General features: G+C 40.2%; 1 protein-coding gene across 1 annotated transcript in view; it reads left to right on the forward strand.

Moving 5' to 3' along the window:
- The window catches only part of cdk17 (cyclin dependent kinase 17), a 41,399-nt gene that overhangs the window by 2,085 nt on the left and 19,829 nt on the right, over window positions 1–19,485 (forward strand). Inside the window, exon 2 of the mRNA XM_008401462.2 lies at window positions 17,170–17,314. Within this exon, the coding sequence (XP_008399684.1) occupies window positions 17,188–17,314 (127 nt within the window). The 5' untranslated portion in view covers window positions 17,170–17,187. The remainder of the gene's footprint in view (window positions 1–17,169; window positions 17,315–19,485) is intronic.

Below are 19,485 nucleotides of genomic sequence, written 5' to 3' on the forward strand. Positions count from 1 at the left end.
TCACACGAGTCACTTGATCAACAGTCATATGTTACTACTGTCAGAAACAAAGAAGGCAACAGGAAGTTGTTGGAGGATGGTGGTTTGTCTTTGGGGGTTTTTTTCCCAACAATGACTCCATCAGGCTAAAAACAATCTTGTTTTATCTTCCCAGAGTCGTAAACAACTGAGAATCAATCTTTCTTTGTATGATGTGCTCTGAAATATCTTATTATTGGGTTATAGTGTAAAAACACAACACATGCTTTTGAGGCAAGCTTGTTGAAATGTTTAAGCTAGGATTATGGAGGCATATTGAACAAAACAGTGTTTGTATCGATGGCTTGAACACTGGAGTCTAAAGGTGAGCCTATCTAAACTTCTGGACATCTGCCTGCCTGAGACTCTGTTGCTCTTGGCAACCATTCCAGAAGCTTGCAGCGTCTTTCTCTCTTTTTATGTAATGCTTAGTTGAGCCGATGTTTTATTGATCAGAGGAGTATGTGTGTGTGTATCCGCTTCCAGTTATTTGTGTGTGCATGTGTGGCTTTTGTGTTTGGGCCTTTCAGACGACCCATTAGTCTAAAAGCAGAACATATATAAAAAAATAAACAAAAAATCTGAAAATAGTTTCTTCCACTAAGTGTGTGTTGTTGTTTTTTTTACTTTAAAAGAAGTGCAGAAATAGAGCACATTTTCCTCACTGCTGACTGTAGTGTGCTGCAGTGGACCTCTGTCTAATATTTAGACTTTTTTGCTGTCTGGTTCAGATTTTCATGCCAGATGTTAAAATTGATCAACGTTTTTCTTTGAAGAAAGAGCCTCATACATCATATATTTCATTGAAATCCCCTCATCAAAAAAAAAAGGGAAACGTTTGTCTGACCCTTTTAATGTTTTGCATCTAACAAAATCAAATTTATTTTGTTTGTTTCAATAAAATTGTGCATGTTTTAGTTTTTTTGTTTGAACAGATAACACAATGCCATGAAATTTTGAATTTAATAATAATAAAAAAATCCCATAATTGCTTTTAACATGGCAATTTTGGCCCTCAGGTCAAAAAGTTTAGATGTCACTTGGTTGAGATTTTAATGTCCTATCACAAATGTTGAAACTTTAAAGAAAAATCCAGAAATTATCCACAGATCTCCGATCAGTGCATCTCCAGAGGTAGCCGCTAGCTACTGCTGCCAGTGTTAGGTAATCTGTGCATATATGACATGAACATGCTAACAGAGTTTTTTGCTACAGGAACAGACTGCTCATATTCTCTCAGTAGTAATAATAATCTAAAAAGACAAAAAATCAAAATTATTGCTTTAAATCGCTCTTAAAGACTAGAAAAGTATCAGTTAATCATTTGGAGACTACCTTTCTTTTCAAATTAGCTTTTTAACACAAAAATAGAATTGTTTTCACGATTTACACATCCATTCTAACTTGTATTGTTCCAGTTGTTGCTATAATAATTGCTTTCTTCTTGTATATTAACGTATTTGTATGAGGAGATGAAAATGGAACAAAGTTTTTGACCTGATCTCATAAACTGGAGGTTCTAATTGTCTGCTTGCTTTTGAGGGCGATCCATTTATTCCAGGGCTTTTCTGCCTCAGTCCAGTTTGTGTGGGCATACTCACACAAGCGGCCGTCCGTAGCTATACGAACACACACATACACACACACCACTGAGATAGTTATGTTAGTCATGCAAGGAATGTCAGTTGTTGGGAGCACATTGTCTTTTTTTTCTTTCTTTCTTTTTTGCACAAAACCCCAGAGGATGTTTCCCACTTCAAATAGAGTCAGACTTTATTTACTATTTTAGAAAAACCCTTCATATTGCATTTGTTTGTGCTGTTTCGTATGAATTTGTCGGCTCATATTATAACTTCATGCGTCTTTGTTCTCTGCTGTCAGTCCTTGGACAATTGCCCTCTTCAAGTCTTGTAAGCATGTTCTCTGGTGTGTGTGTGTGTGTGTGTGTGTGTGTGYGTGTGTGTGTGTGTGTGTGTGTGTGTGTGCTTCCTGCACGAAGGATTGAGCGGGGTGAGATCGGCTCCTAATCCTGAGATTAGGCCGTGGCGTCGTAAGAGCAGCAGCAGACGAGGATTAAACGCACTTTCATACACACACTCATAAAGGTTATACGCTCAAATAAACATGCTGCTCATTCATAAAGATGCTTCCTCCACTGTAAACTCAAGTGGTGTCATTTGACAGTGAAATATTAATCACAGAGATGAATATTTCAGCGGATGGAGTTTCACTCTTTTTACTCTGCCTTCAAACTACATCAGTGAAGTTTTTCAATCTGGTTTTCCTTTTGCTCATTTTAACCTGGGTTCAGTGGCTGGATGAAGTATTAAGTTATAAACCAGGTAACCCACCTGAAGCCTGGCTCTTCCTGTCCTTTTCTTGTCAGAAACTTGTTCATTCTGCTGCCTCTTTGCTAGCTTGAGAAGCAAAGCAGATTGATAAATTTGACTGGCAGCCAATCAGTAAGATGAGCATGGCAAATTTCAATAAGTTTGTTTAATTTATATTTAAAAATATATTTACATTTTAGAATTTTTTTTATCATCCTTCCAACTTTCTGAGGCCTCCCTAACGCCCTTTGGTGGTCCCACAGAGGCCTGCGGCCCCCACAGTAAAAAACACTTAGAAGGTGCGTGTCACACTAATATGTATATATACTACACATATACACATCTGCTACCAGATTGATGTTCAAAGTGCTTCTCAAATGATGCAGCAATAACCGAATAAAACAGTTAACTTCCTGTTAATCTATGCAGACACTTTGTGTGCGCTGTTGAAAATTCATCTCATCTCATGTTGCTGAAGGGTCTGATTCTAAAATGCATAATAAAACTGCATTTTATTATGCAGTTTATAAATGTTCTAGACTGCATGTTGGGGTTAAACTTTCCTTTCCAGGCGTAAAAATGAAGGAGACACTGATGCGACAGCCAATGTAATGTACCCCGTACAATCTTATGGAATATAAAGATTTCTGTACTATTATTATTTCTCAAGTTCAGAGTCACAATGAATGATCACAAACTATTGATTCAAGCTGATAACCAGAGATTCTGAGCTACGTTTTAATGACAAATGTTGTCTTTGGTGGTCAGATGCAAGTCATGACCCTGGCTTTAGAGGATCAGACAACCCACTGATACAGGAAGCACATGGTGAGGAGTTAACTGTGTTATTCTGACCTCTGCCAAGCTTGGAGGTCATGGCTTCGCTTTTGAGATAAATGTTCCAACCACCTGCAGTCTTCTAACGACTTGAAGCTTTTAAAGCCTTTCCATCCTGATGTTCCTCTATTTAGGTCAACAGTAAGCAGGCTGGTTTGTTTTTCCTGTTTATGATGTTTAATTCAGCAACCTATTTCCTTCACTGCAGAGGGTAAATGTATCTCCTTGCTCTAGCATATTAATTTAAAATACATCACTAGGTTTTCATTGCGCTCTTTCAAGACGCACTACTGTACATGCAACCAGTGAACCGCTGGGACAACATGTCCCGGAAGCCCCCTGTGCAGAGTGTTTCTCGTAAATTGTGGCTAGCCAGTGAGTGATGCCAGCTCAGATTAATATTTTCTTTTAAAGATGAGCTTAAAGTATTGGTTATTCCTAGCATTGTGACGCCAGAAATGTTGTAGAATTTTTAATGAGTTTCCAAAACAAAAACGATGAATAGGCAAGCTGTCTTTGTGAATTTATTCTTTGCAGCTTTCTCTACTTTTTGAAAGCATATATCTAAAAAAAAAAAAAAAACTATTAAAAACCTTCAAAATAATTGCTGATAGCAAGTATTTTGTGGATTTTGGAATTATTCTTCTCTCTGACCTCTAACCTGCCAGTTCTTTTGGCAGTACTCACTTCAGATTGGACTCATTTCTAAAATCTAATGACAAAGCGCTGATTAATTGAAATGAAATTTACTTGAAGGAATTTTAATATCCGACCACCTTACCCCAGAACTTAAAGGTGACCTCCTACTTCAGTACAGCCAGTTCTATGAACCGACAGTCAAGTTATGATTAAAGGTCAGACTGATTTGGAGCAAACAGCCCCAAATCTCAGTGGAAATGAAAAGGCCATCAAGCTGATTTTTTTATATGACATGTTAAATGCATTTTTTAAATCTGTAGATGAGACATTATAGATTGATATTTTAATTTGGCTGTATTGCAGAGAGCTCGCAAACACTGCAAATAGCAATGGTGTCCAAACTTTTGCACAGAAAGCCAAATTCACAAGTTAAAGGTACTTGGAGGAATCATGTGTCCTACCAATTAAAAACACCAAACAATTTTTTTTAGAAATCTTTTCTGTTTAGCTGCTCAGCAATAAATTTAAAGATGCAATATTTAATGAAACAAAGTAGAAAAGAGCAAATTTTTATAGGGTGAAAAACATACTTGGCATGTTGCCTTGTTTTGAGAAATCCTTTAATCTCCATGGTGACCATTCAGCTATTCAAAACACCTGGGTGGACGTAACACCACCTTCAAGGAGCTTCAATTTCCAAGCATACGACCTTCCACCTTACAGAGCACCTCTCCATGACTCCTTCAGACTAGCCAGCAGCAATTAGCAAACATCTGGTGGAACTGTTCATCTGCTGACCTCATTATAGGAGCTACTTCTCAGTGCAACGCTGATTAAAAACATTGTTAAAGGGTTAATGGGAGCCATTTTGTGATGACTTCCTGAAAGTGGAGTGTCAGAAAGAACAAGAGTTTCTTAAAGAGACAGAGACCCAATGTCAAGGTGTTAAATCAAAAAGTAAAATATCTTTTATGTCTTATTTTATACAACAGTTTTATAATAACTGAAGGTAACATAGTTTCTTAATACTTTGCTTATAACTGAACTCTAAAGCATCAAAGCTGTTAGTTACGGTTTGTTCCCCAGTTTCCAGCAGTCTGAACTCACACAGATCGAGTCCACATCTCATATTTGGCAGCTAAGCTTTAAGTCAAAGCTTGCCAGCCAGGTTGCTAATTTGACAGTAGCTGTATTTGTAAAACACTCAACTAACAAAACAATCATTTGATGGAGATGTTTCCGTGTCAGATAGACACGGCGGCTATAATTGGTACCTTTCTGTAACATGATGGAAGCAGCAGAGCATCGGCGCCAAGCACAGTCAGCTGTAGGCGTCATCCTGTTCCCGAGTACACCCCGTCCAACACGACTCTCACCATCTGCCCGCTTCGCTCAGACCTTTTCTCTCCACCACTTCTCATCTCTCTGCAACAACGGAGCAGATTCTGCCGGCTGTTGGATTGAAGTCAGCTGTGCTTACATATTGGTCTACACATCTCCCACTCCTCTGAAGATCAGCTGGCGGAACCGGCCGTCTCTTGGCCGTGCCTCTGCCTGCTCAGTTTCTTTTTTAAGCTCCAAAAAGGAACATGTAATTACAGCCCCTCTCCCCCCCGCGCCTCTCCTCCCGCTGGGCTAATCATCACCTCTCAGACAGGCGTTATCTACAATCGGAGCCAATAAAGTGCATTGAAAGTTCACAGGAAACAATGGCTTTTTCTCACCGCAGTGTTGGAGCCAGTTGCAGCTCATCATTCAATAATCAAACTCTCCATTGATTTGTTGTGTACTTTTTCAACAAATCCTGAAAACGTCCTAACTACACAGACTTGATGAAGAATTATTGAATCAGCTTTTGGTGACCTTTTGCTTTGACTAGCCAAAGCTACGTTCACACTGCAAGCGCTGATGCGTGAACAATCTGCTGCCCCGCAGTGACCTGCAGGCGCAGAAGATGTTCATTTAAGGTCAGAATTATTACCCACCCTGATGAAATTACACTGAACTCTTACTATTTCCATGGAAATGGCCATAAAAAATTGTTTACAATTGCATTTATTCTACAAAAGCAGAAGAAAATCCTGTACAAGGTTTGATCAGTAGGTTTTATTGATGCGCTGAATGATGACAAGAAAACAGAACAATGACGAGGCCAACATTGTTAGACTTCTTGTGCTTTCTAGACAACTCTATTAAGTTAGTTTAAACCCACATCTGAATAGAATAGAAACTAAATGTTCTTTACTTTAACATAGTGGGGAAATTCAAGTGTACAAGCAGCAAATCAAAGGTAAATATTAAAGAGATCCATTTTTTAACTAAAGTACATGTATACATATATGGTGTACTCCGTTTAAAAGAAATCTGCAGTAAAAAACTGACTTTTTACATGAAATGATAAAACAGTCCAAATGACGGCAGTGGTGGCTATAAAGCAGAGCTGCAGCTGCCGTTTCTTTAAGTAACCGATTATTCTAAAAAATTTGATAATTGGACATTAGTCACCTTACATACGTTTAGTTTGGTTGTTTGAGTGCAGCTCTCTCCTTTGGAATGTGTTGTCTGGTGTTTTCCAGCTACCAGCCACACATCTAGACAGGAAAACACACATTCCTGGATGTTGCTCTCATCCAGCCGTGTGTACGTGAGCGGCGGACGGACCAGGCCGGAAGCGTCTCGTTAACTCTCGGTAATCTGATGTACGTGGAGACAAGACAAAAATCAAGGAACAAACCGTCCGGAGAAGATGGAAATGCTTATGGTTGGTTAACAACAGGTGGAATGTTTTCCTCACTAACCAAAGGAAAACACCCTTAGTGTAGATACCGTTAAGGATTTTTTTTACTGCCTTGACCTCCTAAAATCCATCTTGACATGAAATGTGAACACTCTGTTCAGTTCGGTGAGCTTTAAAGAAACGGCCCAGACAACCATAGAATGTAGAGACCACAGAAGTCAGGTTTATCATTTTGGCCTGCTGCAGCTGTTTTGGCTAGCTTTGGTAACAAAAAGAAATGCGCTCAGCGATTAATAAGCACCATAAAAAAGCCACTTCATCATTTAGTTGGAAATGACATTTTATTGCAAACTGGACACCAACATAAAAGACTTTGACCTTCCTGAAGGATCCGAGTTCATGTCCATCATCTCCTATGTTTTTTGAAGTCTTTGACCTGCAGTTTTAATTAATCACTGCCACATTGTAGTTTTATATAAATAGGCACATTGTATGAATTGAATAAGACATGCTTTCCTCTACAAGTTAGGCTGGTTTGGTAAACTTTCCAAAACAACCAGTACCAAATGAATTTTAGCTTTGCTGTTGTAAAGTAAATAATTCATAAAAATCTTTACTACATTATTTTTCTTTCAGACGCCCCTTTTCTGTCTCTTGTGCTTACTCTTGTTCTTGGTTTTGATTTTATTTTTCTGTAAATACATCACCAAAACTGAAAATAGCCGACTCAGCCTTTTCCCCCCAGTCGCTACTTCCCCACCAAAGAGGGCCGTGGTTAAACGGATGTTTAAGGCGGTTCTGACATCTGACTGTCTGACCGGCCGGGTCACTGGATGGAACCTTGTGAGCTTAAAACTTACAGATGTCTGTCTGCAGCTGGATTCCAGATGAATCTTTTTTTTAATTTACAATGGAAACCAGAAGTTTACGTACACCGCATAGAGACATTTTTTTCCCTCAATGTCTGAAGCTAAATCAGACCCAACTTTTCCATTTGAGATCACACTAGTTTGCTGGAGTTCTGATCCATTCCTCCTGACAGAACCTTACAAAAACACACTGCAGTTATTAAAGTTTCCTGGCTGGCCCTGCTGTACAGTGAAGGACAATAGCAGGTTTGTTTTACTTTAATTTCTTTCATTGGAGTTATTTGAAACTTGCTCAGTAAAAACGCTGACGATAAATTTGAAATCAAATAATATCAAAAATTTTAAAGCACGATGAAGTTACTGTAACTTTTGTTAACAGTTAATTGTTAACCAAATATTACTTTGACTTCGAAATTTAGTTTACGCTGTATATACCAAATATGACTTGAAACCAATTTTACTTAATGCCTTTAAATTGGACCTCTGTCTCTTTAAAAACTTCTGTTCTTTCTCAAACTCCGCCTTTAGCAAAGTTTTTACCAGTGTTGCATTGAGAAGTAGCTCATTTTATGAGCTCAGCTGATGCACAGTTTTACCAAGTGTTTGTTAAATTGCTTCTGGCTGGTCTGAAGGAGCTGAGTGGAGGAGTCGCAGGGGAGGGCTGCTCTGCGAGGCAGAAGCTCAGAAGCTTGAAACTGCAGCTCTGAAGAGGAGCTGCGTCACCCAGGTGAAATAAAAGCACAGTGGTTGACTTTTAGACCTTTGCCGAGGTTGATAACATCAGTGCGGTGGATAAGAGCAGCTTCACATGTAAAAATCGGCCAATCACCGATCTCCCAAAATTAAGGTAATGGGCACAAATAAATTGGTGCACCCCAATTCATAATAATATTCACACCGTACTCTCACTATTGGTTTGCTGTAGAAGCGCTGCGGTGCGAAGAAGTCGACTAGAGCGAACCGCAAAAACTAAACTGTGGTCTTTAAATCAGAGCCGTGAACCGACACATGCAAACATCCTGTGTGAGGCGAAGCTGCAGGATGATCACTCTGAGCGACTAAACGTTTGCATTCCTTTCTTTAGCCGTGTTTGCTTAGCCACAGTGTGCCTCTTTCCTGATGATGCGGACAGCGTGGTGTTACCTGTGAAACAGCAGAGCACCCGGCTCTCCGATGAGCGCTTGGCCTCCTCCTAACTCTGTGTATGATTATAGCCGGCGTGAAGACATGATAAGAGGATCAGATCTCCTGCACGTGAACTCTGTTTTGTAATTGGAGGATGAATAAAGTCTGTTGCCTTTGGTGTGACCTCAAGCTTCTCCCCCCGGCTCACACACACACTCATACACTGTACGTATATCTCTTGAGTGTTTCAGTCTCAAGCCTCAGCTTCTTCTTGCAGCAACCGGAGCGTCTGGGCGTAGAGTCAAACCTTTCCTGTCAGCTGAGTTCTCTGTGTGGCTGCGGCCTGCGGTCTTTCATCATGTGGCAATAGATCGGTGCTGTAATGATGCACCATGTGCATTTGTTTGTTTGCATGTGCAGAATATGAGAAATGCTGCAACTTCCTTACCTGAAGGCAACATTTCTTCATTAATCCTTCTGATCTATGTTCTTTGTTTTCATGGCAGCTTGTCCTGTTTTGATATGCCAAGTTTTGGAGGCATTGATGTAAACCCAACAGATAATACTTTGGAAGTAATTTGCTGCTTTTAAAAAATGGTTCTCTCTGTATCATTTGCTCAGCAGCCTCCCCTACAGGGTTTCCTAGAGGATGCCAGTGCCAAATGGGGCATAAAAGCCCTCCTGTTCTGGGTCTACCCCAGGGCTCCCCACAGTTGGATCACTTGGACGTGCCCACCCCCACAAACTGTGTCTTTGCTTTGTAAAATGGCACCAGCTTTCCTCCTGGAGGCTGACCTCAGCCACACTTTAAACTCGGTTTTCTGGAAAACCGTCGTTCACATTGGTCCTTTTTTCTTTTTTTTATTTCAATGTCTTCCTCTGTGTTCCAACAACAACTTCAAGACTTGGCACCAGTGTTTATAACAACTAGGAGTCTATCCTTCCTGCAAATTACACTTCCATAATGAGAGATAGTGATGCAGTTCGTCACATTTATGTGAAGTTTTAGAATCCTTTGTGTTGGTGACCTGCTTAGCTGTGTTATGAGTTTGGACTACAATTGGTCATCTCAGATTTATAATTCTAAATCTAAAAAATCTTGCCATCACCTTAGTTTCTTCCCATTATGCCATTTAGTTGGTTTATTGAAAAGCCTGTCATGTGGAAGCAAAAGTGAAGAATTGTGGAACATCAAGTTTGTCTGTATGTTCATCACTGTCAGGACAAGCAGTGGGCAATATGAACTTAGGATTTTATCACAATATTTGTCAGTACAACTGTGAATAATGATGCAAATTGGGATTAAGAAATAAGGGAGGAAATATTAAAACTAATATTTTAGTCAGTATAAACATGAACTGAAATCTATTGTGACAACGATAAATCAAAATTCTTCTCATAACATATTTTTCATAAGCACCGACCCTTAGTCAGGTTGGGGTTTTAGTTTTGCAATAACCTTACCACCACATATATATGTTGGCCTAATTGGAAATGAATTTCAAAGCTATAATTATTAGTTAAGTTAATCAGAAAGTAGGTCATGCTGTCAGTTTCACTTTAATAAATCTTCATCAGCGCAGACAGTGTTTGCATAACGTTGCATGAGATCAAGTTTTTATTGGTTCTCTATGCACTATTTGGGAAGTGGTTATGTAAATACTGTTGCAGTGATGCACATGTGCAGAATAAAAAGTGTGAGAGCTGCAGGAAAAAAAATCAGTGGCATCATGATGAGCTATACCAACGCTACCGAAAAGTAAGGCAGATATGAAGAGGTTATTACACACCTGCAAAGCTTAACAAACATATTCGTTACATGGGAGTTGGTTTTATTTTTTTCATTGTTAGTTTTCTCAACAAGCTGAGGCGTCCTGATTGATCATCACGTCAGCAGGATAACCCGACACGTGCTCGATTCTGCTGCTTATAATGTAAAAACTTTGTTTCGTTCACTTTCACTTCTTGTCCAGAACTCTCTCCTCGGACATTTTCACACTGCTCGTTTCTTCTTCTTCCTCTCCTCCCTCGCGTTCTCACCCACAGACACGTTTTCACCCTTTGTCTCACTGGAGGTTTTCCTATCGATGTGAGCACATCAGGCTTTCTGTGGGGGTCATTCCAGCTCACCCCTCTGGCTCAGTCATGCTGCAGCTCCTCGTTTGGTTTCCTCCTGACCCAAACAAAGGGTCTTTCAGTGGAAAGCGCCCACTGCGCTGGGCAGTGGCACTGATGTTCTGTTTGTGCATGTTCTTTGCACAAACACGTACTTGTGACTGTACTCAGCTGGGTTTGGATGGAATGGGCGCTCGGAGGCCGAAGACGGCGGCAAAGATCCAGCTGCCATTTTAGGCCTGTTGATCAGGATTCCTTCACCGTGCTTTGCAAAAGTTGCACATTCTGTCACTAAAATTATAATCTTCATGTGTTTAGATGGGACTCTGTAGACAAACACCAATGTAATTAATTTACTTAGTTTCTGTAATGAGAAACAGAGAAATTATATTGACATTTTCTGAGACTTTTCCTGTGCTGCACTAAGCAGAAAGCAGTTAGGCTGTAGGAAGGTGAGACCCCTGCAGTCTGTTTGAAGTCTTTGTGTTGGACGTAGTGGTGCTTTGATTGTAACATATAGCAGGGAGACTCCAGGGTGTGTGTGCACCGCTGTGATCATCACATCACAGGGCTGACTGATGTTAACCTGAGGCACCATCATCATCACCCTCAGCTATCTTGGCTGTTATTACACCACCTATGTGGGTTCCGTTGTTTTGTTTTTTTTCTGTAAATTCTTTTTTAGCTGAGCTTTACTTTTTCAGCTGGGTCCCTTGGATTCCATGGGTTGATGTTCTGCTCTCCATACAGTGTAGGCAGTGAACAGGCTGCGAGGGTGGGAGGAAACGGTCAGGATTTGTGGACATTTGAAGGATTACATAATTTGCAAATATTGTGAAACCAATGTGGAGAATCAGGTGAGCCGTAGATGGAACAGGAGAAATGTAAAAATATTTGATCCCGTATATGACCGGATCGGTGTGGTTCTATGGTTCAATGTGAAAAATGTCTGTCCTACTCGATCTTTTCACATCAACACCTTATGTCTTTCACATGCAGCTATTATTATCCCTCTCAAGAGAATAGAACGGTTATTAATAGATATTTAATCATTTAAAAATATATTGTAATGCAAAACAGTAACGAGTCAAATAGATGTTCAAAGTGCAAATTAGGAACTTTGCATATTGCAGCCAGTCTTGCAATAAATCCGAAAAAGCCTCTAACTGAAGACTGTCATGAAAAAAAAAATTCTGGCCAGCAGAGATGATGAAAATTAACAAAAGTCAATAAACAGAACAAATCAGAAGTAGCAAAACAGAGCTTCTCCAGCATGCTGCCACCATGAGGTTAGCTAATGCTAACCTAGCACAGTTAGCACTCCTAAAAGTGGTCTTACAGATTGAAAGACAATTCTCTTTTTGTTCTAGAATTCAATGAAATAAATAAATAAAAGAAAGAATAACTTCTTTTTTATTATTATTATTATTATTATTATTATTATTAATAATATTATTAATATTAATGATTAAACATTTGTTTGATGTTTATACATCAAACAAATGTATAAACTACATTTGCATAACTCAGATGCTTGGTGGCTGGTGTCACTGATGTCAAACTGACCTCTAGTAAATAGTTCATATTAGGAGAAATATTTAAGCGGAGTAACATGACTGTCAGGTTAATTGGCCTCTCTAAATTGCCCCTAGGTGTGAGTGTGTGTGTGCATGGTTGTTTGTCCTGTGTTGCCCTGTGACAGACTGGCGACCTGTCCAGGGTGACCCCGCCTCTCGCCCGGAACGTTAGCTGGATATCGGCACCAGCACCTCCCAACCCCACTAAGGGACAAGGGTGTTAGGAAATGGATGGATGGATTTAAGCAGAGTGGTGTGATTGCTTTTTGAGTTCAGCCAATCATCTTTTATGTAAACAGCCAATCATCTTTTATGTAAACTGGCTTTAAAAACATAGTTGTTGCAACAAAACTGATCCAAATCAAGTCTGACATAAAAGTTTTAATGGCTGAATAGCCTCATGGCTAATGTAAGCGTGAATAAAACCGTGGCATTGATTAATGGGTCTCTTTAACACGTGAAATAATTTTTTCTCTTGGGCCCGGTTTTGTCTCGTCCTTCTAAAAGATGGAGATGATTTCATCTATTTTAAACCGGTTGTGATTCTCATATGAGTGCCTATTTTAAGCAGCGGTTCTTAACATCGTTAGCTGCTAGGTTTCTTTATACTAGGGGATGGTGTTGCTGGCGACGGGTCGACTCCGCTCTGTTCATTGTTCCTGCTCTGATTCTGTCAGAATAAACATCTGTAGCTCTCTGAGCTATTTAAAGGGGACATGTCCATCTGATTTAGGATGAGAAAAACTGCATCTGCTCAAACGTATTATCTTTGTAATGTATACTGAGCACAAAAACAGATGTGTTTTTCTTTGTTGAAGTCATGTATTTTTAACCAGCCTGTTTCTTTCCCCTTAAATGGTGCCATGAGTTCTATGAACCCCATCGATGCTTAGGCCAATCGCAGATTTCTTTGCCTGAAAAGCTGCTAAATATAGCAACAAAGTTGTTAATTTGGCAACAGTAAGGTGACTGTTGTTAACCACATATGTGACCTGGTGGACGGGTCTGTCAGTCAGTCCTCTGTCATAGCAGAGCAAAAGGGACTGAATTTCAGACCTTTGCAGATAAGGGTAAGATTTGTTTTGCATGCAAGTATCAGTCGATGGCCAGCCTCCCAAAATCAAGGAACTTGGGGACGACTTATCTGTGCACCATTATCAGGAATCCTGAGCACCTTTTGATCATTTAAATTAAATTACAATGAAGTTTACACCAATTTAATTTGATAGAAAGAAAATCAACTACAATCAGAAATGTCAGACCATGCACCTGGTCTGACATTTGGTGGATAGCTTAAAACCCAAAATGAAAAAAAAAAGGTTGGCTAGCCCTAAAGCACTAGTCATAAACATTAGTTCCACTAATGCTAAAGCTCTACACCAACACAGTATTGAGCATTAGTTAATGCTAAAGCGCAATACCAATATGGTATTTAGCATTAGCTAATGCTGTTGTGCTTCACTAATACTGTTTTTACCTAGTGCTAAAGTGCCAACTTCAATTCAAATTATAGCTATAAAATATAAAATGGGAAGTTTTTCCATGAACCCGATATCTTTCATCATCTTGTTGTGTCAGTTGGGTCGTTGCATAGGTACGTTTCCATTGTACCAAAGTCCATGGCTACTGATATTTTCTTACATATGTTATGGGAAATGATTCATAGTAGATGATTCATAAATGAAGAGGGAACTACCTGCATGAATACAACCTGATCTGAACAACAGATCTGGACCAGCCAATCAACCTGAAGTTGGCGTTGTTGGCTGATTTTAACTGAGGTCCATCAGATTTTTTTCGCCCCTCTTATTCATTAAATGCCAGAACTTCCGTCATTTTCCGTCTCTCAACCAAACTTCTCATAAACGCAGAATTCAGCTCCTGAAATCTCTTTAAACATGGAGTCGGACTGCTGGGGCCTGAGCATGTCCCGTCCCCCAGCAGTACTGTACATGCCTGCCCTCACTCTGCTGATTTCATGGCTCTTAACCAAACACAAAGACTCCATTATGGCTCTGCTTTCTGAAATAAACTCACATTTTCTCTCTATTTCTCTTTCTCCCCCTCTCTCTGTTCTTCTTCGCCCATCTTTTCACACTCTTCCTCCTCCTACTCAGTCACTTTCAGCCTCATCTCCAGGATTGAATTTAAAAAAGCCACATTTTCCATTTCATTACCTCACCCTGATTTTAGGAGTTACAAAACAAAGTGGAGGGGGTGAGACGAAGGCATGGTAGAAAGATTGCAGAGTGGATCATAATTAAGCGAGTAATTAGACCTCGTCCCCGGCAACCCTCGGCCCACCTTCTCGTCCTTTGAAGTCCTCTCCTCCAGACTACCCGGGGTGCACTTGGGAGGCATCCAAAGGAATGGGGGATGTTGGGAATGTGGGTCAAAACGAGTGTGTGTGTGTGTGTGTGTGTGTGAATATCTGGAGATGCTGCTGATGATGAAAAGCGAAAGTGTGTTGGTGGTGGGGGGCAGCGTTCCCCTCAGCGCTTCTACCTCCACTGGTGGGTTGCTTCTGATCCTTTTCATGCTGAAATCAATTCCCTGCCTGCATGCAGATGCATCATTCATATGTGCCAGTTTTGATACACACACACACACACACACATGTCACATGAGTCCCTTTGTTTTGGTTTGGTGCAGAGATAAAACCCGGCTCTGTTACACTTCTGTGTTTAGGGGACAAAGAGCGCTTATCTCATAGACTGAGTGTGTACGCACGGGGTGGGAGGCGGGCGGGAAGAATTTGATTGTGCGAGTTTTTTTTTTGTTTTTTTTTTTTCGGATGCAGTTATTTTACTTTTTTTTCCTCATCTTTACAAGCTGCACTTTTCAGCCTCTTTAAACTATTTCACTTTCTTGTTTTCCCTCCCTGGAAAGCTTTTTGGAAGTTATCATCACATGGGGCCACCAGGGTCAGCATGATGCATTTCCTCTGGAGCAGTGGTCACTAACACATGTTGTCGAGTAGGATGGTGAAAATCATTAGGAAACAGGGTGAGGATAAATCTTCAGATGAACACAATATTTTCCAACAGATTGAAATGGTTAAAAAAAAAATTTCTGCATGTGGTTATGTAAAACCTAACTTTACAGTATTTCTCTTTAAAGGAAATCCCTAGGTGTCTTTCAGCATAGTTCATGATTTCAACATCCACTGCAATGTATTAGACATAGATTTCATCATAAAAACTCTTTTCACACTAATTGATAGTCCTGCAAAAGAATAAAAAAAAAACTTACAATAAATAAAATTTCTTCATTTGACAAAACTCAAAAATGTAATGCGTGGATATTTGGTTTGGAAAAAAATACACTAAATAAAAACAGCGATTGATGACATTTAAAGCCACAATTTACATAATTTGTTGAAAAAAATATTTGTTTAGTGAGGGAGGAGTATGGAAGCCCATTTCTGTCATAGAAAAAATAAAAACCCAGGAGGAAGACCCAATTTTGTCTTGTAGACATAATTATGAGATTCAAAGTCATAATTAAGAGATATAAAGTCACAATGTTGGCTTTAAGTTATATTGGGCAAAATGATCATTTCAACTTTCTAAGTCATAATTGTGCGATTCAAAGACATGATTTTTTATGAGATACTAGTTTCTCCAACGACGAGCCCCATTTGAGAAACAGTGTGACTTTCTATCTCCTAGACTTTGACTTTAGACTTTGGAAATGGGTTTCCATAGGGGAGCGACATGCATACAACGGACAAATAACACGCTCATACATACAACTGACCACTGTAGAAACCTTCATATTTATACTAGTAAAATGGTTCAGAAATGGATGGAGAACTACAACTTTGATTTGGTACCAGGGAAACTGAAATTTGGTCATAAAAACCATGTAGGAACCCTGCACTTCCTCTGTTGAATGAATCAAACATTTGCTGATGATGGTGTTCTGTTCATACCAAGGAGTAAAATAACATAAATGAAGCTATTCATGATAAATAGAGCAAATGGGTTGGTTTTATCGATGATCTGGAGCTGGTGGAGACTTGATGTATCCTAAAATATGTCTTTAACCACTGAAGATTATTATTATTTTTATTATTTTATGTCAAGACAAGATATAAGATATAAGATATCAAGACAAAATAAAACTAAGATGGCTTAAGACGGTGAGCTTGTGATGCTGATTCATTAAGAGCTTCTCGCCATGTTCTGTCATCAATGACAAATTGTTGCAGGTATGTGTGTGTTGACTCACAGATGGTGTCCCTTTTGTACAAGGTGAGCTAACAACCTTGACAGAGCCCGATGGAGGCGGACGGTACCGGCGGAGGGGCGGCTAGCTTCTCATCGCAGCTTAGAAGGGACTGGCGGGACGTTTCGGCTGCTGCTTCCTCACCCCGTTTCCTCGAGCCGTGCTCGAATGCCCTTTTCACCCACACACACGCACACACACGGAATAATCGTGCAAAGACACACTATTGCAATAACAGAGGGTGACGCAATGAGCAGGGACCGGCTCGGAGCAGATTGAGCAAGGTGTTTCCTGTGACCTGGAGGACTGCACACAACGCACACACACATACACACATACACACCCTTGGTGCTGGGTCTGCCAGCCCCTCCTCATCAGATCTTAATTTCTCCCAACGTACCCACGTGAACGTGTGTGTAGGTGAAAAACGACTATGTTGCAGGCTGTGATGCACCTCCTTTATTTATGCTGTCTTCATGCTTTATTCATGCTCTGTTCAGGCATTTGCAAAGTGAATGAATATTGGATTAAAAGCAGCGTTCCGTTATTCATGAGTGGGGATATTTTGGACCGTGCCAGTGCTTGTGTAATCCCCCGTCTGGCGTATCGCATCATTCAGCAAAACTACCCTAAAATACTGGACTTCTTCACTTTAAACTGACTGTGTGTGTGTGTATGTGTGTGTCCGACAGGCTGTGAACTGCCCTGCTATGGAGAAGATGAAGAGGATAAAGAAGCGCCTGTCGTTAACTCTCCGGCCCAGTCTGACCATCGACGAATCTCTGTCCGAACTGGCCGAGCAGATGACCATCGAGGACGGTGGGACAAAGGACAACGGTAACAACCTGATGACAATCCACTGTAAAGCCTCGTTTACTCTGGTCCCTAAAGTGGGATGCAGGTTTTGCTGAGTTGCCATCCTGTCAGATAAATTGTGCCTGAAATTATTGCGATAGACACCAATATTGTCATTTGGAGACCATTTTAAACTAATATAATGGCATAACGATTTGAGTGCACCCACTTAAAGATCGCAAAACGTACATTTCTGTCGAATATATAACACTGGGACCGGAAAACATTTTAAATATCCAAAATAAACGGACAAAATAACAATAGTTGGAATGGATTGTGAAGTCTCTGTAATCTTAATTGTGCTTCAGAAAAATACACCAATCAGCTTAGACAGAAAAAAAAACAGGCAAAAGTGTCGGATAGTTCAAACTAGCTACTAATGTTTGCAGGTTTTCTCAAAATGGCAGCTTTCCAACGACATCAAAGGAGAGCATTTCTTTATCAGCTGTTATCCAAATGGAAATCATCATGCAATTGATTTATCACTTATTGTGACAGGTTTAGCTATACTTGCGTCTAACAGGTCTGTCACAGTAACACATTTTGCAATTCCTTAATGTCCTTTTGGATTCCAAATGACTGCTTCTACCAAAGAAAGGGCAGCACATTTTCTTTCTGAAAATTGATAACCTGCCAAAAAATCTCTTAACAAACTTTCAAGTGTCCAATCGCACTATTGCCCTCAACATAAAAACACATGTTGGTATTATTTCCTTTAGCCCTTTAGAATTGTTGGTATAATAAAAACAAATCCATGGTTTGAGGAGAAGCGAGCAGTGAACTGTTGCCTGAGGAGCGGCAGTGAAGCTTCTCCCTCCACACGTCTGTCAGCAGCAGATATTTAACAGCTCTCTGCTGAGCTTTCTGGGTCTTGACGGCACTCAGGGGTGGTGAGATTATGAAGCGCTGATGTCCATGAATTAAGAAAGATGGCTCTGTGAGCGAGTCAGTTGCAGCTGCAGCGGCTTGCACCGAGTCGCTCTGCATCAAGTTATGTAACAGAATGGAGCTACTTCACCAAGACACACACACACACACACGCATACACACAGAGGGAGTCTTGTATCTGAGATTTCCGACAATGTTATGTTGTCTTTTATTACTTTCTTCCTGATTCACTTGAACTCAAACGTAGCCAAACCCTGACCTCGTCCTATATCATAAAACATGATTCACATCTTTGTGCTCTGCTCCTTACCTCACCAAGGTGACGGAATAGCAGACTGAAGACATTGGTATTGCCTGCCCACTCAAACAAAAAGCAGCAAATCTGTAGGGAACAGACACCCACTGTTCAGAAAGACCCGCTTTTATTCAATCTTTACAGTTATATAACGTCCTGCTTGGTACCACAGCTACACACAGCCAGGAAGCCGTTGGATTGACTGACACATGAAAGCAGTCTATTGCCACTTATCGACAGCTTTCAGAATAAATGGACGAGCATCCATTTTTTTCAGCACATTTGCCTTTTCAGCCTTTTCCATGTCGCTTTCTGCTCAGAATGACTCACTAATAACGGAGTTTAAGAATGAGCTGTAGCTAGTGAAGCCACATGAATTAGAGGCACTTTAGCAGGTGTTGGGGGTCAATCCATACAATCTTCACGTCTTTGGGCTGCATAAAGCAGTACGAGGCTAAACTATTCCATTTAAGTGCTGAGCAGAAGCAAAATGTTTGACCAACAGGGCACCAGTGATTTCAAACCATCTAAAAGGACAGAAACGCATAAATTCATACTTAAGAGTAGAGTGAACCTGAACAGTTACTCCACTGAAATCCAGAAATTCCATTAAAAAAAATCTCACTTTTAAGATTTGTGCCACCTTTAGAAATGAGGTGCATTCATCTTGTAATTCCCCTGTGTTTTTGCCCCTGAAGGCAGCATGGCGTTAAATGTAAGGTTAGCTTGTAGGAACATGACAGAGACTTTGAACATAAAGTTTTAAAGAGCAGACGTGGAGCAGATGGTTTGTGGGAGCAGATGGATAATCTGCAGACTTGAGACTTACTTTTATAAGTCAAAATGAAACAAAATGTATGAATTTTAGTGTTGAAACTGCCGGTTCATCCAATCTTGAGAGAAAACCTGGCTGGGTCATTTGCTTACCAAAGTTTGTAGTTGAAGTTCCAAATGAATACAGATGCTACAG

This window comes from Poecilia reticulata, linkage group LG23, assembly GCF_000633615.1.
Source record: "Poecilia reticulata strain Guanapo linkage group LG23, Guppy_female_1.0+MT, whole genome shotgun sequence".
Lineage (NCBI taxonomy): Eukaryota > Metazoa > Chordata > Actinopteri > Cyprinodontiformes > Poeciliidae > Poecilia > Poecilia reticulata.